Here is a 24,873-nt window from a genome sequence, read left to right as displayed (position 1 = left end):
CCTCATGTGCTAGCGGAACTGGATATTCGGGCTCCACAGCCGGTGGCAGATTCTTCTTCAGGGGATCCTGTTTTATCGGGTCTGCGGGCTCCTCCCCGAACCTTTTCTTTCCACCCTATGCTTTTACAGCTTATGACCCGGGAATGGGATGCGCCTGAAGCCACTTTACAGGTTAGTAGGGCCATGGAAAAACTTTACCCACTACTGGATGAGTCCTTGAATCTTCTTAAGATTCCTAAGGTGGACGCCGCCGTGTCGGCCATCACAAGTGCACAACGATTCCGGTGACGGGAGGGTAAGCTCTCAAGGATCTCTAGGATAGGAAGCTGGAAGTTCTCATCAAGCGGACATTTGAGGTATCGGCATTTGGAGTGAGGGTGGCCGTCTGCAGAGAGCTACCCTTAGATGGGTTCAGCAATTGCTAACAACTCAGGAGCTTCCTCAGGCGGAGATAGAACAGATGGACCGCATGGAATTGGTGGTTGCTTATACAGCGGATGCTTTGTACGATCTTCTCCATACCTCTGCACACACTATATCTTCTGTGGTTTAAGCGAGAAGGCTTCTGTGGCTCCGTAATTGGTCGGCTGATATCTCTTCTAAGTCTCAGCTAGGCTCCTTTCCGTTCAAGGGAAAGCTGCTGTTTGGAGACGAGCTGGAGCAACTTATTAAGTCCTTAGGGGACAACAAGGTTTACAAGCTCCCTGAAGACAAGCCCAGGCCATCTCGCCCCTTCGGGTTGTCACGGGGTCGGTTTCGGGGTCAGTGCCGTTTCCGTACGGGTAGGAGCTCGTCCTTTGCTCCTCAGCAGTCGTCAACAAGGTCTCAGGCTTGGGCTCATTCCTTTTGTAGTAGGCGGCCTCAGCGCGACGGAACCTCACAAAGTTTCTCCTCCAACAAAGCTTCCCAATGAAGGTGCGCTGGCCCATTCCTCCATTCCGGAGATCGGGGGGGGGGGGGAGGCGGCTCTCCCTGTTTCATGAGGAATGGGTCAAGATTACATCGGACCAGTGGGTTCTAGATATCATAGAACACGGTTACGCTTTGGATTTTGCTCGCCCGCTTTGGGATCTATTCCTGGTGTCTCCTTGCAGGTCTCAGGCGATGCAACAGGTGATTCTTCAAACCCAGTCTCGGTTAAGGGCTCTGGGAGCAGGTGTCCTGGTGCCACTGGACGAGCGTTGGACCAGCCGATACTCCATTTACTTCATGGTCCCCAAGAAGGAGGGCTCCTTCCGGCCGATATTGGATTTAAAAAAGGTCATCAGAGCACTGCGGGTACCTCTGTTTCAGATGGAGACATTTAGGTCCGTCATTGCGGCCGTCCACAAAGGTGAATTTTTGGCTTCTTTGGATCTGACGGAGGCTTACCTTCACATAGGAATCTGCGAGCATCATCAAAGGTTTCTGCGGTTCATGGTCTTGGGTGAGCATTACCAGTTTCGCGCACTGCCGTTCGATTTGGCAACAGTTCCCCACATCTTCACCAAGGTGATGGTGGTAGTGGCAGCGAGTCTTCGGCGAGAGGGGATCTTAGTTCATCCCTATCTGGATGACTGGCTTATTTGGGCAAAATCAGAGGATCTCTGCACGGTGGCGGTTCAGTCTGTTTTGCACCGCCTCCATTCACTCGGATAGGTCGTCAATTACGCCAAGAGCCAACTGATACCGTTCCAGGTGTTGGAATTTCTGGGAGCGCGTTTCGAGACATCTGTAGGCAAGGTTTTCCTGCCTCAGGAGAGGATGGGCAAACTAATGTCTCAGGTTCGACGCCTGTTGGCCCTTCCTTTGCCCAAGGTATGGGACTATTTACAAGTTCTTGGTTCTATGGCATCTACTCTGGAGTTGGTTCCCTGGGCGTTTGCTCATATGAGACCTTTGCAGAGGGCATTGCTTTCCCATTGGGATCTCAAGTTCCACTTGCCCTTGCCCCTCCTGGATCCAGCCAGGACCAGTCTAGAATGGTGGTTGGTCCCCGATCACTTGCTTCAGGGAATGGACCCAGAGAATCCCCAGTGGATGATCGTGACAACAGATGCCAGCCTTTCCGGTTGGGGGGGCAGTCTGTCAGTCGCGATCAGCACAAGGTCAATAGACAGTTCGGGAGTCCACGTGGTCCATAAATTGGTTGGAGACAAGGGCAGTTCATCTAGCGCTGCGCTGTTTTCTCCTGCTAGTCCAGCATCGTTGGGTAAGGATCCTATCCGACAATGCGACCACCGTGGCTTACATAAATCGTCAAAGGGGTACAAAGAGTTGGTCGGTGGCCGCCGAGGCAGACAAGTTGATGGCCGGGCGGAATGCAATCTGACCCAGTTGGCGGTGTTCCACATAGCCGGAGTGGACAACGTCCAGGCAGATTTTCTCAGTCGACAAAGGCTAGATCCCAGTGAGTGAGAACTGTCCGAGGAGGCGATGCAGTTGACTCGCCGGTGGGGTGTCCCCCGGCTGGATTTGATGGCGACTCGGCTGAACGTGAAAGCGGCTCGTTTCTTCAGTTGCAGAAGGGAGCACTGGTCGGAAGGGGTGGATGTCTCTGGTCCTTCCATGGCCTCACGACGCAGTCCTCTGTGTTTCCTCTGTTGCCATTGGTGGGGAAGGTCTTAAGGCAAATAGAGTCCCACTGGGGGCCGGTTATTCTTGTAGCGCCGGAGTGGCCGCGAAGACCATGGTTCACAGACCTGATCATCTTGGCGGTAGACTGTCCCTTGCATCTGTCACCTACCGAATTTACTCAGACAGATTCCAGTATTTTCAATCAGGCGGCTCGCTTTTGTGTAGCGGCTTGGCTTATGAGAGAAGACATTTGAGAAAGAAAGGCTATCCGGATGCGGTGATTACCACTCTACTATGCGCGCGAAAGACTTCTACTTCTCTCACCTACGTTCGGGTGTGGAAGGTTTTCGATTCCTGGTGCAGTGGGTTGAAGGTGTCCCCGTGCCAGGCCACTATTGTGCACATTCTTGCGTTCTTGCAGGAAGGCTTAAAGAAAGGACTGGCATATAGCTCGCTCCAGGTTCAGGTAGCTGCGTTAGGCTGTTTAAGAGAGAAGGTTGATGGTACATCCATTGCAGAACATCCGGATGTGGCGCGTTTTTTGAAGGGAGCCAAACATTTACATCCACCGGTGCGTGCAGTGTGTCCTTCGTGGAGTTTGAATTTGGTTCTCCGTGGGTTCTGCGGTCCTCCCTTTGAGCCTATCAAGCGGGCTACATTGAAAGATTTAACACTCAAGGTGGTGTTCCTCGTGGCTATCTGTTCGGACAGACAAATATCGGAGATTCAAGCATTGTCCTGCAGAGAACCATTCTTGCAAATCTCGGACTCTGGGGTTTCGCTTCGGACGGTGCCTTCTTTTCTGCCGAAGGTTGTATCGGCGTTTCTTGTAAATCAGTCAGTTGAGTTACCGGCTTTTCCAGATTTGGATAGGAATTCTCCTCAGGCTCAGGATTTGAGGAGACTGGATGTCCGCAGGATACTTCTCCGGTACTTGGAAGTGACTAATGCTTTTCAATTGTCAGATCATCTTTTTGTCTTAAGGAGCGGTCCTAAGTAAGGGTGTAAGGCTTCAAAGACTACTATTGCTCGATGGTTGAAGGACACTATTGCTTCGGCATATATATGTCACGGGCGGCAATTGCCAGATGGTCTTAAGGCTCATTCGATCAGATCTCAAGTGACATCTTGGGCAGAAAGCCCATGTTTTTCACCGCAAGAGATTTGCAGGGCAGCTACTTGGAAATCTTTGTACACGTTTGCTAAGCATTACTATTTGGACGTCCGGGCTCCGGATGTTGATTCTTTTGGTAGCAGTGTGCTTCGAGCGGGATTCTCCGGGTCCCACCCCATTTAGGGCAGCTTGGGTACATCCCAGCGGTCTGGACTGATCCTGGTACGTATAGGGAAAGGTAAATTGGTTCGTACCTGCTAATTTTCATTCCTGTAGTACCAAGGATCAGTCCAGACGCCCGCCCAGGGGTATAGTGTTCAGGAGAGTCCGCTCGGTTGGTTTTGTTTTTTCTCTCTGCAGTTTTTTCGACGAATCTGAAGATTTTCAAGCAAGCTTATCCTGGGAAGCATTTCAATCCGTACTCTTGTCCTGTACATAGTGTTCACAGGTTATTGTTCAGCTAAATTCTCTTTTTAATCATTGGTTGTTTAAATTTACTTCATTCTTCTTTGATGTTGATTATACTGAAGGATCACAGGTGGCATACTGGGTTATCTGGGGGTGCTTTTCAGCTTTTCTCTGACTCCATCTGCTGGAAGGGAGGCATAACCCAGCGGTCTGGACTGATCCTTGGTACTACAGGAACGAAAATTAGCAGATAAGAACCAATTTTCCTCTTCCTACCGCAATGCGGGCCCAGAGCTTTTGCCATTGCTAGGCAACTATAATGGAAGCGCAGGCTTCCACCATAACTGACTAGCATCGGCAGAAGCGGTTGGAGCTCCGGTAGGATGGAGGAAGAGAGGGGGCTGGTTAGGGCTAGTAGGCCCGCAATCTTATTATTTTATTTTTTTAAAACTTTGCCAACCAAAGCAAGATAACTTTATACATGACTGGTTATGTTTAAAGTTATCCGAATACAGTTAGCTGGATATTTCATGGGACGTTTATCCCACTAAATATCACCAATTACTAATCTAGCTTCCCTGTTTTTGAATATTGGCCTCAGAGAAGGTGGGAAGCCCTCCACGGATAGGACTTTAGCTGGGCAATGCTGATACTGAAATTACCTGGCTAAACTTGTGTAAGTCTGGTCGGGGAAAAAAAAACGCTCTCCTAAAGTTACCCGGGTAAATTCCTCCTCTGTATTTCCCACAAAAAACCTTTGGTCCCATCCAATAGGTAGAAACAGTGATCAGATACTATGGGCCAGACTCATCAAAGTGCTTCTCCCATTCTCTACTGATGCTGCTTTGGGTGGCAATAGTCGTCCGTCCCCCCCCCCCCCCCATGGATTGAAAACCTTCGTTGTTGTTTTGGGTGGGAAGTTAGTAATGTGCTGAGCATTGCTTTTCTATATTATTTCAGCAGTCCTGCAGATCTTCCTTGGCTGAAGTTATGGCCCGGACGTCCCTGGACTTGGAGCTGGATCTCCAGGCATCTAGAACCAGACAGAGACAACTGAATGAGGAGATAAATGCTCTGAGAGAGATGAAACAACGTCTGGAGGATGTCCAGCTCAGAGGGCAGGTTGAGTTACCCCAGTGGGTCCTGCGGGATGAACGATTCCGAAACTTGTTGAAGGAAGCGGAGAGGCAGGTATGAGGCCTTTGCATACATGTGATGCTTAGCTGTGGTTTCCTCCTTCTCTTGAAGGGTGGTGGGTGGTCCTAGTTGTATTTACATGCTCTTTATTGGTAGGACTGGGTGTAGTTTGACAGGAGCACCAGCAGAGCCACCATCTTGGGAGAAGCATACTCCAGGTTTCAGAATTTCTGAGTAGAGCTTTTGTGCCTGCAAGAGTTTGACACTTAGGCACTGAAGGAGTAAACCTGTTTATTGCAGGAGAAGTTTTTAAAACTCGCATTTTCCTAGCGTGTAGCCAGATGGACTCAGGACCAGTGGTTATATGCTCTTCTGCTAGCAGATGGGAGACGGAGTCAGATTTCAAAGCTGACATCACCCTAGATATACTCCTACAGTGACCTCAACTCCTCAGTATCTCTCCGTCTCCTAGCAGATGCAGACACTATCCAACACACTACACAGTGTTAGGAAAATTACAGTAAGAAGACAAAATTACCTTTAAGAAGACAAAATTACCTTAAAGAAGATTGAGCCCTGCTCTCCTGCGGTGATACCTAAGGGTCCCTCCCCCAGTCGAGAATTCCTGAGGTGATCTCCGATATCCCTCAGAGGTGTGCCTTGGTCCAGTAGCCAGTTCCTGGCGTGGACTTAGCCCTCAGAGTAGCTGAAAGGCAGTGGGTGTAAAACCGAGCACAGCGGTGAAGGTAATTCCCTCTCCCACCGCAGCTGGAGACCATCCGGCACACGATTGGTAAGCGCCGAGACCAAGTAAGGAGAGATCTTTAAATTCAGGTCTCCTGTCTCCAGAGCTCGGATTGCCGTACCGATTCCTTCTTCCGGCGAGGTTAAAATAGGGCGCACCAATCGGGTTAAGCAGCCTTGGTTGGGCTAGGCCCCGATCCGGTGCAAGGGTCCACACACGTGGAGACCCTCGGGGGGGGGTGCCATCTTACGCACAGAGGTCATCGGCGCGATCTTCCCTTCTCGACTGACAGTACGCATGGGGCAGGCTGGGCGGCCGATGCGCCTAACTTGCACGCGTCCAATACAGATGTGCTCACAGTGGCATGCACAACTGAGCCGTGCACACAACTACCCGCACAGCCACGTTTACAACTATACGCACGCCTACACATAGAAGCTATGGCACCGGGGTCCAAGAAGGCCAGAAGGCACTCTCTTTGCACAGCCTGCCACATAAGAGCTGCGCAGCCTGAACTGGAGTCCTGCCTGTGTCAGCATTGCGATGAAGCCCAGGGGGAACCAAAGCCTGGTCCCTCACTGTCTAGGGACGGGTCCGGAACTGCTACAGATGATAGCTCCCCAGACCTATGCATCTCTGAGATGGCTTCTCCATAAGAGGGCACCTCAGGGGCCCCTACTCCGACCCCCTGGGATTAACATGGACCCAGGAACCTTCTCCTGGTTGGAATTTTTCCAAGGGCTGCAAGCTTTCGTTCAGGCGCAATCAGCCTGGGCTCAACCCCTGCCGGAAGCACAAGATCCTCCCGGCCCTGCTCGGATGCCTCGAGACATGCCTCAGGGACCCAGACATCTCAGATGATGATGACGGCTCCCTGGAAGAAGGAGAAATCCCTCCAGGCCTGGAACATACTGTGAACCATGCTTCGCTTCTTCCACAAGGATGAATTATCAGCCCTTGTTTCCCAGATGGGTATTCCAGACATGGACCCTATGGCAGAACCAAAGAAGAACCCCATCCTGGTGTCCCTTCGTAAAGCCTCATGCTACTTCCCAATGATGGAAGCAATCCAGGAACTGATTGACCTGGAGTGGGATGCCCCAGAGACCAGCTTCAAAGGGGGTCGGGCTTGGAAGCTCTATACCCTCTGGAACCAGCGACCAAGGAATGCCTGCGTTTCCTGAAGGCGGACGCCATGGTCTGTGCCGTCTCAAAGCGAACAACTATTCCCGTTGATGGAGGGGCTGCATTGAAGGATACCCAGGATAGAAGATCGGAAAATCCATTCTTAAGCAGGCCTTCGACGCAACAGCAATAACACTGCAGATTGCTTCCTGCTGCGCACTGCTGGCACGTTCCTGCTTGCTCCTCTCAAGAGAGGCAAATAACTCTGGAACGTATATCAGTGAGATGATGGAACCGGCAGCAGCCTTCCTGACGGACGCAAGCTCAGATCTGGTGCGCACCACAGCCAGGGGAGGTGCCTTGGTAGTGGCAGCCAGAAGACAACTACGGCTGCGGAATTGGTCTGCTGACGCGACCTCTAAAGTGAATCTCACAAGAATGGCCTTTAAAGGATCTCTCTTGTTCGGAAGCAAATTGGAGAAGTTAGCCAGCAAGTGGGGCGAATCCCCAGTGCCTCGGCTCCCGGAAAACAGGAGTAAAAGTTCTCAGCGTCCCTCCCCGAGAAGAACTAAGGGCAGAGGCTCGCAATGCTTTAGGACCCTACAGGAACTCAAAAGCCATGATTGACACCCTGCTCTGCGCACGCATGTTCTCAACATCTCAGGCATACATACGGATCTGGAGAATATTCGAAGCCTGGTTCGAGGCCCGCAGGACACTCCCGCGAACAGCCAAGATCCCATGATTCTGGAGTTTCTATAGGATTGTATGAAGAAGGGGTTGTCACTCAACTCCCTCAAGGTCCAAGTAGCTGCCCTCTCCTGCTTCAGAGCCGAAGTGAACGGTATCAGTCTATCAGCTCATCCAGATTTGACCCGCTTCCTAAAAGGAGTTAAGCAACTTCGGCCACCCCTAAAGTGGCCGGTGCCCCTATGGAACCTCAATCTGGTATTAGACTTTCTAGCGGGGATTCCTTCAGACCAACGTGTGGTCTATCACTACGCCTCTTAACACTGAAGACTTTATTCCTGGTGGCATTATGTTCAGCTCGTCGCATCTCCGAACTACAGGCACTATCCTGTTGGAAACAGTTCCTGAGGTTCACCCCTGGAACCATACAACTGCGCACCATCCCCTCCTTCCTACCGAAAGTGGTTTCCGAGTTCCATTTGAACCAAGCTATCTCTCTACCATTGCCGGATGAACATAAAGACTCGGAAGACTCATGCCTCCTTCGCCATCTAAATGTCAGCAGACTCCTGGTGCGATATCTGGAAAGATCGGAACCAGTGCGCAAAACAGACCGCTTGTTCGTTCTTCTCAGCGGGAAGAAGCAAGGAGAAGAGGCCTCGCAGGCAACCATAGCCCGCTGGATCAAGGCAGTAATCAAGGCAGCCTACATAAAGGCAGGAAAGCCTTTACCACTGCAGGTTAAGACTCATTCTAGTAGTGCCCAGGTAGTATCCTGGGCAGAAACCAAGCTGCTATCGCCCGCCGAGATCTGTTGAGTGGCGACGTGGTCCTACCTACACATCTTCTCCAGGTTCTACCACCTGGATGTTCAGGCCCGAGAAGACGCAGCCTTCGCAAGGGCAGAACTAAGTGGGCCATGGGCAGCCTCCCACCCCGTCCGGGAGTAGCTTTTGTACATCTCACTGGTCCTGAGTCCATTTGGCTACATGCTAGGAAATGGAGAAATTACTTACCTGAAAATTTAGTTTTCCTTAGTGTAGGACTCAGTATCCCGCCCACGGCTGCCCCAGAAGAGGAAGATCTCTGAAAGCAAACCTAATATACGGGTAAGCCGTTGCCTACCCCTAGTTCAAAACACCCACAGTTAGTATGGTGTCGGCGTTAACTTAGTTGCGTGCACTGGCGGTCTCCAGTTTTTTTTTTTAAATCAGTTGAATCAAGTTAAGAAGTTTAATTAAATTGTTTATGCAAAGATATATTTCCACAAGGGCTTTTCGAGGAGGATACTGAGTTGCTGAGGTCACTGCAGGGGTATATCTAGGGTGACGTCAGTTTTGGAATCTGACTCCGTCTCCCATCTGCTAGCAGAAGAGCACATAACCCACTGGTCCTGAGTCCATTCTACACTAAGGAAAATAAAATTATCAGGTAAGTAATTTCTCCAATAATTAATTTTGTTTTTGATCATTAGACCAGACCAAGCAGATCTTCCAAAAAGGTTCTTCATTTCCCCTCTTAATGTGGTTGGTAGAGAAGTGGGAAATTGGCCTGTAGAATATATTTTTAAAGGCGGTTCTGCGCCTGGAGTAGATAGGAGAATACCTCGCTGCTGGCTAGGATACTAGAAGTCGGGGCTGGGGAGAGTTCCAGGGTTCAAAGAGGTAGGAGAGAGCCAGTTTAAGATTTAAAAAAAATTGGAAGGGGAGAGCCAAAATATGGGCAACCACAACTATCTTAAGCACAGCTGAGGGCTTCGGGGTGGCGGGGGCATGGGGGTGTTCGGCCCAGCAGGACTATTTCTGAAATATTGGGGAGGCAGGGGGAATAGGGCTGCAAGCTTGCATGGCACTTTTTTTCTTTTATTCTTTTTTTTTCTTTTTAAAGAAAGAAAGCCACACTTAAGCTATATTCTTTTGAATATAGCCAGTTGTCATAAGTTGTCTGGCCACAAAAGACCTGATAACATTAAACTTGCTTTGAAGCAGGTCTAAAGTTATCTGGCAAACTTATCCGGATACTACTGAAAATCAGCTAAATTAGCCGGATAACGTAGGCTCGCCAAAAACACCTTTTTTTTTTTGTTTTTTTTAATCCGGCTGGAGTTTAGCTGGATAAGAATTTAACCAGCTAAAATCTTGCCGGATAAGTGTCTTGATATTCAAAATACTGCCATTTAGCCGGACAGCTATACGGCTAAACAGGGGACGTAGGGTGACTGCTAAACTTGGTGGTGCACCAGAAAATTTGCTGCTGCCATGTGAATGAAAAACAAGAATTTTTAAATGCTCCAACAGAAATATATCTGACCCTCTCTCAGGCTTGCTGGCAGGGAAATGTAGGGAAGAAATGGGGTCATTTGGGAGATACTGGATAAAAGGGAGAGGAGAACTAAGGCTGTCAGAAGGAGCATGGCAAGCAACCACCCAAGGTGCCAGGTCTAGGGGGGGCATCAATGTGCCTTATTAGTGGGCTGAGTGCCAGTGCTGTATGCTGCTGCTGTAGTGGCATTTTCTCCTTAGTCCCCACACAGCCACCATCTTGGCTGGCAGGGCTGGTCAAGTTATCCAAGAACTGCCTCCCCCCTTCACATACACACAGCCAGCCATGCCCTCCTCTCCCTGGATCTACATTTTGGGTTGGGCACTGTCTGAGACAGGATACTAGGCTTTATGGACCTTTGTTCTGACTCAGCATGGCACTTCTTGGGGCCGATCTAATAAGCCTCGCTGACCTTAGCGCGGGTTTTACTGAATATTTTCTGGCATTAATATAATTCCAGTATATAAGGGATTTAACATGGGTAAAAACATGCACTAGAACCCTGGGTACATGCCACACCCCATGTAAATGTGAGCGTATTAGCTGTTCCCTGTACGTACCCAGATCATTCTAGACTCCTGGGTTTAGCCTCCCCTCCAGCAGATGGAGACATAGAAAGTTTTACTGACACTGCTACATAACACCAGGTGCCACCTGCAGACCCTCAGTATCTCTCTGTCTCTAGAAAATGGAGGTGCAAAGCCTGCAGTCTGTTTAAAAAAGAAAAAAATAGAAGAAAGTCTACAGGGATTAGGAGCCTCCCAGGTTTTGGTAGATCCTGGTGGGGTCATCTCCCTGGTTTGTGAGGTAGATAAGCAGGGGTTCTGGGTCCCTGGTCGGCTGGTCCCTGGTCGGCTGAAATCTGGGGTCCCAGTTCCATCGCCCTGACGGACAGTTCGAGCCTGCAGCCATTCTTCTTCAAAAGGGAAGTGCTTCCTATCTTGTTAAAGTTGTTTGGGGGAAAAAAAAAGTCAGAAGAAGAATCAGGTGAAGGATTGCCGTGGAACGGTATATCTTTCCCTGGCTCTAGTGGTTTTTTCTCTGTTGGGCAGTTCTATGATTTGTTCCCCCTTCCTCTGGCAGTGTTCTGCCCTGCTCCCGCTGTCCAGCACCGGCCGGCATACCGCGTGGCTCAGCTTGTGCAGCGTGTGAGAACGTGCCTGCGTGTCTTTCCCGCATCGTAAAATGCTCCCGATGCCTCTCCAGAGGGGAGGGCTCTTCGGGGAACGCAGCGGAAAGTAGACACATCAGACACCATGAGCCTGGGAGGCTCTCTCCGGCATGGCAGCCTGTCTATGATCCCTTCCCACTGAGTACGGGAATGGTGGCCATTTTGTCCACTTTTAAGGCTGCCATGCAGGCCGCGTAGGGGAGAGGGATTTCCCTCCTTCATTGACTTCAGTGGCTGGGACCTCTGGAAGTGTTTCAGAGGCTGGAGGGCCCCCTTCAGGAAGTGGAGAGGATGCCCAGGGGGGATTTTGAAGTTTCTTCCACTTTCTCTTTAGATTTTGTGCTTCTTTTGCACAAGGCTTATAAAGCAAGAAAGTCCTTTTACCGCAGGGCTGATCTGGAGGCTTCCATGATGCCTGTGAAGAGTCCCAAGCCCTCTGGGGCTACAAGGGCCACAAGAATCAGGTGTGTCCCAGGGTCTCCAGTGCCAACACCTGCTGCAGAGAGCTCCCCCGAGGATTCAGGGGCAGATGATGCGCAAATGCAAGATCCGGTCATGGTTGGCCTTCGGGGTCCAACGGGGTCTTTTCCTTTTCATAGGTTATCAGCAACTTGCTATTCAGGGAGTGGGATACTCCCGAGACAGGCTTGAAGGACAGTAGGGCCATGGATAAGTTATATCCTTTGCCAGAGGGATGCGCTTGCGCTTCTGAAGATCAGTTACTAAGAAGACGACCATTCTGGCGGCTGGTTGTACAGCCTTGAAGGACCTTCAGGATAGGAAGCTGGAGGTGCACCTCAAGAAAACTTTTGAGGTGTCTGCCCTTGGTGTTCGAGCTGCTATGTGTAGCAGTTTTATGTTGAGGGCCGACTTATGCTGGGTGCAACAGTTACAGGCTGTGAGAGATCCTTATCTGAATCTGAGATGAGACAAGTGGAACATCTGGAAGCCGTTGTGGCGTATAGTGCGGATGCCTTGTATGATCTCGTCAGGACCTCCTCAGAACTATGAAGACAGCAGTTTCGGCTCAGAGATTCCTCTGGTAGAGGAACTGGTCGGCCAATGTTTCGTCCAAGTCCCAGTTGGGAGCTCTGCCCTTTAAAGGGAAATTGGTATTTGGTAAGGACTTGGAGGAGATGATCAAATTTCTCGGTGAGAATAAGGTTCACAAATTGCTGGAAGACAAGCCGAAAGCAAAAGACTCCCTTCCTTCCTGTTTCAGAGGCAGTCAGTGGTTTAGGCTTCTTAGGGCTTCAGGGAGTTCTCAGAGACAGTCCTCGGGTAAGCAGTCATCTTGGAGCCCATCCTTTTGGGGGCATAGGTTGGGCAGAGATGGCTCTTCCCTCAGTGGAGATGGAGCCAAATTCGCACAATGATGCATGGCTGGTCCATCACTCGATTTCCAGTAATAGGGTGCCGGCTGGTTCTGTTCTATGAGGAGTGGACCAAGATCATGTCAGACCAATGGGCCCTAAGCGTGATAAGTCAAGGCTATGCTTTAGAATTTGCTAGACCGTTAAGAGATCAGTTCTCGCCTCCCCCTGCATTTATCGAGAAAACAGGCTGGTGGTGCGAGAAACCATTGCTCGTCTTTGCAAGCTTGGGGCCATCATGCCTGTCCCCCTGGGAGAGTGGGCATGGGCCACTATTCCATTTATTTCAGTCTCCAAGAAGGAGGGCACATTCCATCCCATCCTAGATTTAAAGAAGGTGAACGTCGCTCTAAAGGTTCCTTGGTTTCGGATGAAAAATCTTATGTTTGGTGATTGCCTTGGTTCACAAAGTGGAGTACCTGGCATCTCTGCAGGCGTACTTGCACATCGGAATCCGGCCCGATCATCAGAGATCTGAGATTCAAGATTCTGGGGGAGCATTTTCAGTTTTGCACTCTGCCTTTCGGTCTGGCGACGGCGCACAGGAACTTTACCAAGGGTGATGGTGGTGGTGGCGGCGGCACTCTGGAGAGGACTGGTTCCTGGTCCACTCTTATCTGGACGACTGGTTGATTCAGACCAAGTCAGAGATCTCTGGGATAGTCAATCTGAGCAAAAGTCATCTGGTTCCTTCCCAGGATTTGGAATTCTTGGGGGCGCGTTTTGATACCAAAGTGGGGAAGAATTTCCTCACCGAAGACCAGAGTTCCAAGTTGCAAAAGCAAGTTCGCAGATTATTGCAGAAGCAAGTACCCAGGGGATGGGATTATTTGCAAGTTCTCAGGTCTATGGCTTCCACCTTGGAGTTGGTTCCATGGGCATTTGCTCATATGAGGCCTCTGCAATCAGCTTTACTATCCAGCTGGGACCCATTGTCAGGACAGTTTCAGATTCCGCTTCCCCTTATGGAGTTTGCTCAATCCAGTCTCTCTTGGGTGCTCATGCCAGACAAGTTAAGGCGGGGTATGGACTTGGAAATCCTGACCTGGACGATTGTCACCACCGATGCCAATCTCTCCAGGTGGGAGCAGTGTGCGGGAATCAGTCTGTGCAAGGCCAGTGGTCAGCAGAGGAGGCCTCCTGGTCCATCAATCGCTTGGAAGCCAGAGCTGTATGCTTGGGCCTTCAGGCGTTTCTGCCCTTGGTGAGGGGAGAGCCGACAACTGTAGCATTCATCAGTCAACAAGAGGGGCACCAAAAGCCTGGCAGTGGCTCAGGAAGCCCGAGAGTTATTTTGCTGGGCAGAACCAGCACCTGGAGTGGTTAGCAGCCTCCCACATAGCGGGCATGGACAGTGTGCAAGCGGATTTTCTGAGCCGGCATCAGCTAGATCCCGGAGAATGGGAGCTGTCGGAGGAAGCAGTATGCCTCATCCATCAAAGGTGGAAGGTGCCATGCATGGATTTAATGTGTCTTTCCACAATGCCAAGGCTCCACGATTCTTCAGTGGGCGAAGAGAAAGAGGAGCAGAAGGAGTGGATGCCTTCATTCTCCCTTGGCCGACGGGGGTCCTCGTATATGTGTTTCCGCCATGGCCGTTGGTCGGCAAGGTCTTGCATCGCATAGAAGTCCATCCAGGCAAGGTGGTTTTCGTTGCCCCAGAGTGGCCGAGGCGCCTATAGTTTGCGGACTTGGTCAACCTAGCAGTGGACGGTCCATTGCGACTAGCACATCTGCCCAATCTGCTGTGCCAGTGATCTGTTTGTTTGGATCAGCTAGATCGCTTTTGTCCAGCAGCTTGGCTTTTGAGAGGGAGCTATTAAGGAATAAGGATTATTCGGAAGGGGGTCATCGCTACTGTCTTGCAGTTTAGAAAGACTTCCACTTCCCTGGCACATGTGAGAGTATGGAAGGTGTATGAGGCAGAAGATGGATCCTCGACGAGCCTCATTGGTGGATGTTTTAGCCTTCCTGCAGGAGGGATTGGTTAGAGGTCTGTCCTTTAATTCCCTCAGGGTTCAGGTGGCGACTTTTAGGCTGCCTTCGTGGAGTATCTCTAGTGGCACATCCGGACATTGTGTGCTTTCTTCAGGGGGCTAAATATTTGCGTCCTCCGGTTTGGAAACCTTGTCCGTCCTGGAACCTTGATATAGTCCTTAAGAGCATGTGTGCATCTCCGTTCAAATCCCTGAAGCAAGCTTCTATGAAGGATCTCACTTTGAAGATGGTTTTCCTGGTGGAAATTTGTTCAGCTTGCTGAATTTCCGAGCTTCAGGCCTTATCATGTAGAGAGCCCTTTTTGAGAATTTCAGATGTGGGAGTTTCCTTGAACTGTTCTGTCCTTTTTGCCGAAGGTGGTTTCCTCATTCCACTTGAATCAGTCGATGGAACTTCTGTCCTTCCCAACATTGGATCCAGCGATGCCTCATGCTAAGGAGTTGCGATGGTTAGTTGTGAGGCATGCTTTATTGCACTGCCTGAAGGTTACAAACAACTTCTGCTTGTTGGAGCATCTTTTTGTGCTATGGAGTGATGCCAAGAAGGGTCATAAAGCATCAAGAGCCACCATTACGCAGTGGGGCTAAGGGCGCATGCTACTCATTCTAAGGCAGCCTTTTGGGCCGCGTGTCAGCAAGTTTCGCCACAGGAGATCTGTAGAGCGGCTACATGAAAGTCGTTGCACACTTTCGCCAGGTACTTCTGTTTGGATGTCCAGGCCCCAGAGGCCATGGGCTTTGGTGAAAGTGTGCTTCGAGCGGGACTCTCACAGTTCCACCCTGTTTAGGGAAGCTTTGGTATATCCCAGGAGTCTGGGCTGATCGGGGTACATTCAGGGAAAGGAAAATTGGTTCTTACTTGCTAATTTTCGTTCCTGTGGTACCACAGATCAGTCCAGAGTTCCCGCCCACTGGAGGAAATGGTGAATTGGAGAGTCCATTCAATCTGTTTGTAGTGATGACTTTGAAGAATGGCCCAGGTTTTTAGTTGGTCCTACACAAGGTTTGGGGGGACGCAGTTGGTGTTTCCAGGTTTCCTCTTCCCACTGCTCGTTCAATAGAAGTTAATTAAGATATTACTTTTGGTTTTTTTCATCTGGCTTGGGTAAATTTCAATACTGAGGGTCTCCAGGTGGCACCTTGTGTTATGTGGGCAGTGTCAGTAAAACTTTCTCTGTCTCCATCTGTGGAAGGGGAGACAAAACCCAGGAGTCTGGACTGATCTGTGGTACTACAGGAACGAAAATTAGCAGGTAAGAACCAGTTTTCCTTTACAGGTGATGCAGGGAGGCGCGTTCGAGGAGAGATTGCTCAGTATGCCTTTTCTTTATCACAGGAAATGTAATTCCTGGGTCAGGAGTTAAACTTCCCATGCTGGGAAATTACATGAGTTAGATGAGCAAAGCTAGTTTTTTTTCGGATAATTGAGGCCAATATCTTTATCAGCTCTGGGAAAGAAGCTTTGATTGGCCAGCACCGGATTTATTTCAAGAGCCAGATATTCATTTTGTAAATTTTCAGTTAGGCAGCTTGCAATAAAGTTCTGTACAATAAAATTACTTGCAATAAAGTTTCTTGAAGCACCTGGGCAGGAAACAAACAATAATGAGAAATAGCAGAAGCCTCTGGGAAAACATTGCCCTTTCTTCTTTGCTTTTCATTTAATCCAATCCTGAGAGTGCAGGATCGCTGGAGATCTGGCATTCTCGGTTTTCAGCCCCAGAAATGCCAAAACTTCACATTGGAGTTTAAAGAAAGCTATATGAAGTTGATGAAGGGACCAGTCAGTGGCCAGTGAAGTGAACAAATGAATATTAAATGCTGGTACAGCTCTGGGTTGTACCAGCATTTAATGCTTCCGCTGGCACTTTTCGGGGTTGAGGGTGGACTGGCTCAGGCATGCTACAGCTGATTTATTTATGGAGATCAGGAGGAGAGGAACGCTTCTTGGATGCTCCACCGCTTATGTAAATTGTAAGCCTATTTTCAGCAAAGTTACCCAGATAACTTTGTCTCTGGTCAGTTTACTGAAACCTTTTAGCAACTGGAGGCATTTCAGGTAGATAGCCATAAACCCCTCTGCTAGAGAAAAAGGTGTCCTTTTTCTCTAGCAGAGGCAACTGCTGGTGTATCAGCTGAAGACTAAAAAAAAATTATTCCTAACCAAGGTAAAAACTTGGTTATTCATATTAAGTTTAGCATCAAGCTTAATCCCCAAAGAGGAAATGCCCTCTTTAGAGAAATAGAGCTGTCCCTGCAGTTTCCTCTGCTAATCCACAAAGCCTCTGACTTTTGAAGGTTAAGGCCTAGATTTTTCATTCCGCTATAAATTATAGCATAATGAAGAGCAGTGGCCAGAAAAGGGGGGGGGGGGGTGATAGTGTGCACCTGGCCGCATTGCGGCGGTGCATTTTCACCTGCTGCAGTTGTGGCCGCGGCGCATACTATCGCCCCCATAGCAACCCCTGCAAAAGGAGTAATTATTTCCGGCGCTACTGTATATTTTCTGCCTAATTTACTGGGGTGCAGAACAAATTCTGAAAAAGGAAGGGGGAGGGGTGACAGTTTCACTCAGTGCATTCATCGAAGGCTCTTTTTTTTTTTTTTTCTCCCAAGCTCTGAAGATCTGTTGTTTTTAAATGCTTTTCAGACCAGACAGACCAAACTCGAACAACGCCAAGAACAAGCAGTGGAGAAAATGCTTAAGCAAGTCTCCAAAGAAGTCTATCAGCTGCGTGGACAGAACCAGAAGGAGCCCGCCCAGGTGCAGACCTTCAGGTAAGTGGGATCAGGTGCTAGACAGTGGCACTGTTTTATCCCTCTCTTGCTTGAAAGTATCCGTACTTGGAAAGAAAATGGAGGCAGCCAGAAAGCAATCAAAACTACCAGTAAGATCCCTGTGTTTTTGTTCTGAGGACATATGTTCGATAACTCACAAGCTCAGTTCCCATCATAACAGGTTCAAGAATATAAAAAGGGTTTGGTTTTTGTTTGGGTTTTTTTTTTTTTTGGCCTGGTAGTTTTCTCCTGATCCTTTGGACTTCCAGCTCAGGCAGAACTAGGGCTGGGATCTGGTGTCAGGAGCCTTCATTCACAATTTTCTTCCACCCCCCTCCCTCCCTCTCCAGTCTGGATCCCTGGAATCTGTCCACTAGTTGTCACCCTTAAACAAGGACCAGCACCCTCCTCCCCTTTCCCAGGAGCTGTGAACGCTGCCTCTGCAGCATCCCCAGTGAGCCTGGCAAACAGAAGACCTGGCTTGGGGTTCAAACCAGGGATCTTCCCCGTGCCACTTTTTTATATTTTAAATAGTCCACTTTCTTTAATTTTATGGCTTGATTGAGTCTGCGTATGTAGCTGCCTTTGAGGTGCACTGATGATGGATGTGAAATTTAGCATTAGGGTTTTTGTTTTAGTTTCTCCGCTGATGGGGTCTGGAAGGGTTTGATAGTTTTTGTTTTAGGCAGAGATATAAGAAAAGGGGGGCAACTTAGATGTGAATTATGATTAGTGAGGTGGGGGATTAGATATTTGCTGGGATGGGCATGGCGAGGATCATTTCCAAGTTGAGTGGCAGATGGTCGGGGGCGTCTCTTTTTTTTTTTTTTTTTCCTCCCCCCGGGTTTGGTGGGTGCTGACACAGTGGAAGTCTCTCTCTTTTCTTTGTAATATATTTTGTATAACGTCAATCAGTGACCATGGTGCTTTATCGTTTTTATGTATATTCTTTTTCTCCGAAGATGAGCAGGATGGTAGTCCTCACACATGGGTGACATCATCGGATGGAGCCCGGCACGGAACTTTGATCTCAAAGACTCTAGAGCTTTCAGACGTGCCCTACTGAGCATGTGCAGCTGTAGTCATTACCCTGCCCCTAGGCAGAGTCCCTCAGTCTTTTCTACGAAGCTGTCGTCTTGCGGTTGTGGAGCTCATGCTCTTTTTTTTTTTTTTAAATCAGAAAATGTTTTTCACAGTATTCAGCTTAGCTCTCTTCTTACAGTTTTGTAAGTAATTTTTTCTAGAGCTGGTAGTTTTATTCTTTTTTCCAACTATCTGCTGGCTCCATGGTGGGTTCTCCCCTGTGCAACCTGGCAGAGTCTGTTGTTCAAAACAAAAAACTGCTCCTGCAGGTTTTGTATTTGTGTCCTCTTTTTGCTCTGTCTGTCTTTTCTCTTTTTCCACAGTGCTGACAGGACTGGACTATGTCTGTCGGTGATCCGTGTTGACCGCTGAGCCTGGGGACTCACCTGAGCTCTTCCTGGACTGAAATTCCATGACAGTTCACCGATTGCTCAGCATCGATGGATTCAGGCGGTGTAAAGATTGAGGACCATACCGTTCCTATGGGGGGGAGAGGTCAACCTCCCCATATCTCAAGGAACTAGTCTCCATGGGCGGGAACCCTGGATGACGTTGCTTCCCCTTCCTACTTGCCAGCCTTGGCAATGCAATCTCCCTGGGAGAGAGACTGAGTGGAGCCTGGGCTAGCAGCTTGCTGTGACCAGTGCCCCATTCGTCCGATGTATCGATGTTGGGACCGCATCGGAGACAGGGCCCATCTTCGGGTACCATGGTCCCCTTGACGCCATCGAAGTCCAGGGTCACTCTCATTGCCATTGAGATGCATGACCACCTATGATGCCATGGTGGCCTTTTGTGCCTTCTGTGGAACTGGAGTCTTGCTGCACCGGTTTGGGCATCGATGCCTTGGTGCCGTGATGTAGTATACTCTGTCACGATGCCCTCAATGCACTCGATGCCTCTGTGCCTTCGATGCCTTGGTACCTTTGAAGCACTTGATGGCATGGTGCCTTTGCTGCACTTGCCCGGTGTACTCTGTGCCTCAGTGCCTTCGGTGCACTCAAGGCCACAGTGCCTTTGATACACTTGATGTCACGGTGCCTTTGGTACACTCGATCCCTTGGCATGGTGCCCTTGATGCACTTGTCACAGTCGGTGCTTCAGTGCACTTGATGCCTCTGTACCCTCGCAGCACTCAGTGCCGTGGTGCCTGCAGTACCATTGATGCCGCTGTTCTCTCAATGCCCATAGGGCCCTTAATGCCATCGACGCCCTTGATCCATCAAAGTGCGTGCATAACCACCCAAGGAGCTGGCGAGGTTGAAGCAGTGGCAGGTACTCGATGCTGTCGAGGTGCATGGCATTGATGCTGCGGCAACCCTTGCCACTGTCAAGGCGCTTAACCCTGGATACTGCAGCCCCCTACTAGGTCATTGAGGTGGTCTCTGTGCCAGCATGGCCTCAATGCCATCGCGATGCGGTGCTGCCCCAGTACCATTGCGGTGTGGGGCCACTGGAGTAGCCTTCAGACCACCGATGGCTCATTACCGCCTTGACTTCGTCGGGCCCCACCAACCAGGCATCGGATTCGCCATTGAGTGTCCTTGTCACCCCTGTGGCTGTTGACTGCCGGGGGCTTTCTGAAGCCCCTGCATGACCCTGTAGCCCTCAGGGGAATAGGGTTTTTGGCCTCTTACGGATCGAGCGCAGGGGGTAGCCATCTACTTGAGGCAACCCTGGTGCATCTCCTTGGAGGCCAGGGAGCAGCAGCAGTGGTTTGTCAGACTGTTTTCAGCTGGGGGCCCCTCTGGAGATTGCAATGGTGACCTCTCCTATTCAAGGCTGGCTGCCCTTGGTAGGTTGATATTGTCGGCACCTCAGCGATCAGTGATTGTACCTCAACTCTCCTTTGGGGAGTTGCTAGTTCTTTCGGAATCGGGAAGCCCCCAATCTTGCTGCTTCCCTCTCCCCTCTGGAGGGGAGATTCCACTGGGTTCCGGGGCAACCCTTTCAGGTTCCCCTCTGAATGCCCTACTGGTGTCCCTTGTTTCCGTTCCCAGACAAGGGATGTCACTGCTCTGACTGCGCCAGTCCCAAGAATAGTCTAGAATAGCACTCTCCCTTGGACGCTTTGAGGCGTGACAGGTCTAACCTCGAAGAGGCCTGTCCAGTGTTGCTCCCTGGCGACTCTCCAGGTTTCCCCTGGTTCGGGAGTTACCTTAGTATCTGCTGGACTCTGTGGGTGTCTTCCTTAAGTATCACTATCATCAATCATTCTTGCCTGTAGGACCCTCCTTTGTGAGGAGTGTTTCAGTCCATCAGCTAGGCGATCGTGCCGTTCATCCTTTTGCCATGTCCATGGCTGAGGGAGTTGGGGGGGGCCTGAGTACCCCGCATTAGAGGCACTGCCTTCTACTCGCGATAGCATGCAAGCTATTCTTCCCTCTTTTTCAGGATCACCCTGTCTGCGGGCAGACCAGTCCTGGGTCATGCAACATTGTCCATTGCTGGGCTACATGCTCCCTTAGGAGGGGGAAGTATATGCACTCATGGCCGGAGTAGTGATACCACAGCCGGGTAGCTTGGTACTCTGTTCCAAGATCGCCCTGGACCTGCCCTCATGCCCTCTGGGTTTCCAGGCTGGTAATAAAATCAGGTTCTACCAGGGTTTGCGCATGCGACTCCGCAGATTCCTGTCTCCTGGGTGGAGCCTTCGGGAATTCTCCCCTGGGGGAAATTGCTTTCAGTTTCAAGAAGACTGAGGGCTCCATCTCAGTGGGATACTCTCTGCTGTCTTCGGCATTGAGTTGTTTGCTTGGGATTGATAGACAATTGGGTGCCTTGTGCTTGACCCTGTGGTCCGCCATTCTGCCTCCTTGCGACTCCCGCTTGGTTTGTCGGGGGGGAGTGGAGATGGAGCTAAGGTGCCCGTGGTATCTCTCTGTATACCTGCAAGGAGAGATACTGCCTTAGGTTTTCTCATTCTCTGGGTTACCTAAAGGGCCTTCCTGCTCCCCTTGCTAACCTGTAACAGGATAGATGAACTGGTTCTGGCAGGTGCCCCTGAGTGAGCTTCAGGCCTATTTTATCTTCCTGCTGGGAGCTTTGGGCTACAAGTCTGTTTCGGGGATTGTTCTCACCCCCTAAAACCCTCAACATTGTCCTGCATGGTCATTTAGGGATGATGCATCGGCACGCAGTGTCTGTTCAAGGCCCTGCTGTGGTTTACTGCTCGTTCTTCCAAGCGTGGCATGGGTTCCTTCTGCCCATTCGGCCTACCAGCCATACCTGGGCAATTTTCTCCAGACCTTTGGCTGTCAGTGGTCGACAGTCTCTTTCTGGAGAGCTTTTTCTTGGTTTTTTTTTTCCACACTGAAGCAAACTGTGTGGTTTTTGTCCTAGAGTCTTTCTTGTTTACATCTCTGGGTCCTTCCTGTATCCAGGAGGATCTGAATCCACTGCTTTTATCAGAAACCCTGCTTGTACTATCTTCCATGATGAGCAGTTGCTTCTGCTTGTATTCGCTTCACTCCCCTGCCTCAGGCATCCCTGCTACGCATGAGGGTTTGTGTCTCAGGCTTTTTCTTGGCTTTCTTTGTGGAATCCAACTCTTCCCAGCTTGCACCCATGGTGGGTCGGCTGCCTTTCGGGCAAAGGAGGGAGGTAGTGCTCTAGCACTGTGTGGTTTACTGCTTTGTCCTGCTTGGACAGCCTGGAGCTAGGTATTAACCCAAGTGTGAGGACTACCATCCTGCTGTCCTAGGAGAAAGCACAGTTGCTTACCTGTAACAGGTGTTCTCCTAGGACAGTAGGATGTTAGTCTTCACGAAACCCTCCCGCCTCCCCTGGGAGTTGGTTTCTCCATGTCATAGCTATATCATGGACTAAGGGGCTCTGCCTAGGGGGCAAGGTGATGACTACCACTGCACATGCTCAGTAAGGCATGTCTGAAAGTTCTAGATTCTTTGACATCAAAGTTTCATGCCAGGCTCCTTCTGATAATATCACCCATGTGTGAGGACTAACATCCTGCTGTCCTAGGAGAACACCTGTTACAGGTAAGCAACTCTGCTTTTTTTGTTAATTATGTACACTGCTTTGGTTTGGATCCTGGAAAGTAAAAATTGCCATCTATAAATCTAAAATGAAATTTTTGAAGAATAGATCATAGAGCAAGCAGCGCAGTGAGCAAGATTCAAATGAAAATGAAATCATAACAGAAGACAGAAAGTTATCTAAAATACACTTGTATTATTGCTCTGAGAATGAAACATAGAAACATAGAAATGACGGCAGAAGAAGACCAAATGGCCCATCCAGTCTGCCCAGCAAGCTTCACACATTTTTTCTCTCATACTTATCTGTTTCTCTTAGCTCTTGGTTCTATTTCCCTTCCACCCCCACCTTTAATGTAGAGCAGTCAGATACGACCAAGAGGGCAGAGATACAGACTTATGATAGGGCATACTGTACTAACCCATCCAATGCCTAGAGTTAAAAAGTTGCTATTTCTGTAGGTGTAGGAACCTCTGTGTAGGTCCCAAGTCCGCCCATTTCATGCTCAGAAAGCAGCCAGAATTCTCATGTCCGCTCTTGAGAGATCCTTAAAATTTTGTATTGTTAGGATGACAAACAAATGTTATTTGGGGGGAAGTGGGACACACACTCTTTCCCCTCTCTCACTTCCTATCCCCACACAAATTTTCTTTCCCTTCAGAAAGTAAGCTGACAGGTTTTGGACAATAGGAAAATGAAATGTTGAAATTGTAATTGCTTATTAAACCACTTGAGTTTTACACATGTTCAATTGCATGATTATAACTGTCCTTCTTGTATATTGTTCATGTGGACTACTCAGTTATTTTGATTCAAATTTTTATTTATTCCAATTCAAATTAGCTCTGTTGACAAGATGTGAATGCTCTCATTTGCATCCTCCCCCTCCCCCCAGCTCTCCAAAATATGAAATTTTCTAAACCTAGTTCTCTTTGTTCTCATTGACAGGGAGAAGATTACATTTTTTACAAGACCAAGAATTAATGTACCTCCTCTGCCAGCTGACGATGTGTGATATGTTACATTGTACACATGAAGTATTTATCTCTGTTTTATTTTCATGAAATTAGTAGTCTAGGTAAATTAAAAAAAAAAAAAAAAAAAAAGTTTGCGCAAAAGCTATTAATATACACATTTTGTAAAAAAAAAAAAGCAAACAATATATGCATTTATATCTATACATGCGTGTGTGTACATATATACATATATATATAAATATCTATATTTTATAATACTAGTGACTGCAGCAAGGCCTGGTTTATCCTTGTTGTAACATTGACATCTCTGAAGACAAGTTTTTATTAAAAAAAAAAAAAGTTAAACAATCCGCTATCCCTTTAAGAGTGTGTACAGTTTTTAAGCTGTTTTATGTGAATTAATAAAGGCTGGAAGGCAGAAATGAAACGAGTTCAGGCAAATTCACTGTATTGTAATTTATTTATAGTGTTTTTTTCCTTGAAGGAAAAAACAACTTTAAGATGTATTTTAAGACTGAAATGTTGCTCTCCGATATTTTGTCATACAGTTGAATGGAATGGCTGAGCTGGGTTTGTTTCTGATACCTAAATTGAAAATATTATGTGCTAAATCCTTTCACGTTTTATCAGCTTTTACTGTTTGTACCTTTTATTACGTTCATTGTATTCTTTAGCACCGTCTCTGCTTTATATCAGAATATTATCACCTTCCATGTTTTTAATATAAATTAAAAACGCCATTAAATATTGTGGAATTGAGTTCTGTGTCCTGCGAAAAAACATAGACTGTTAAAGTTGCTTGCATTTCTGTCAGAGTATGTTTGCAATGTTCATTGTTGGGGTGCAGCATGCTGTAAGGAAAAACAAGCCAATATCCTCCTTTTTTGGGAGATACATTTACTAGGGATTTCAATTATTTCTCCCTCCCCCAGCCAGTTCAAATTCGTTGCCTTTAGTTGGAAAATACCAAGTAGATAATGGGATGCAAAGAGAGGCTTTGGGGGAAGGGCTTGAAGGTATTGGCTCACATTAATCCGTGTCTGTACTCTCTTCTTTGTTGGGTTTTTTTCCCCATTTTTAATTTCAGCCTGTATTTGCTAAGGGTATTATAAATGAAACATATAAGCTCAAGACAATGAGTTGAAAAGATGGCTAATACAGACCAAGCTGAGTAGCTCAAATCCCTAGATTCAAAACTGGAAAACAAGAAGATGGTAGCTGAAAGAACTAATGATAAAGGCAAAAGACTGAAGGGAAAGAAGATGTTTCCGATAGGTCTCCTCACAGTGAATATCATCCTTGTAATGTGAAAGAGAAAGCTACAGGAGTAGAATCCTTCAAGTTGAGAAATTTGTTTTGCCAATTGGAGGAACATCAAAATTATGTGCCTTCCACCTTTAA

The 24,873-nt window shown here is 48.5% G+C and overlaps 1 protein-coding gene across 1 annotated transcript in view; it reads left to right on the top strand.

The window, feature by feature from the left end:
* Positions 1–23,864, top strand: part of WWC3 (WWC family member 3) — a 319,559-nt gene extending 295,695 nt beyond the window's left edge. The window contains exons 21-23 of the mRNA XM_029604359.1: positions 5,039–5,269; positions 17,289–17,416; positions 23,444–23,864. Coding sequence (XP_029460219.1) covers positions 5,039–5,269; positions 17,289–17,416; positions 23,444–23,510 — 426 coding nt within the window. The 3' untranslated portion in view covers positions 23,511–23,864. The remainder of the gene's footprint in view (positions 1–5,038; positions 5,270–17,288; positions 17,417–23,443) is intronic.
* Positions 23,865–24,873: the final 1,009 nt, after the last annotated feature.

The sequence above is a fragment of the Rhinatrema bivittatum genome, chromosome 5 (genome assembly GCF_901001135.1).
Source record: "Rhinatrema bivittatum chromosome 5, aRhiBiv1.1, whole genome shotgun sequence".
Taxonomy (NCBI): Eukaryota; Metazoa; Chordata; class Amphibia; order Gymnophiona; family Rhinatrematidae; genus Rhinatrema; species Rhinatrema bivittatum.
The sequence above is the reverse complement of the archived record's forward strand: the minus strand, read 5'-3'. Positions and strand labels throughout refer to the sequence as shown.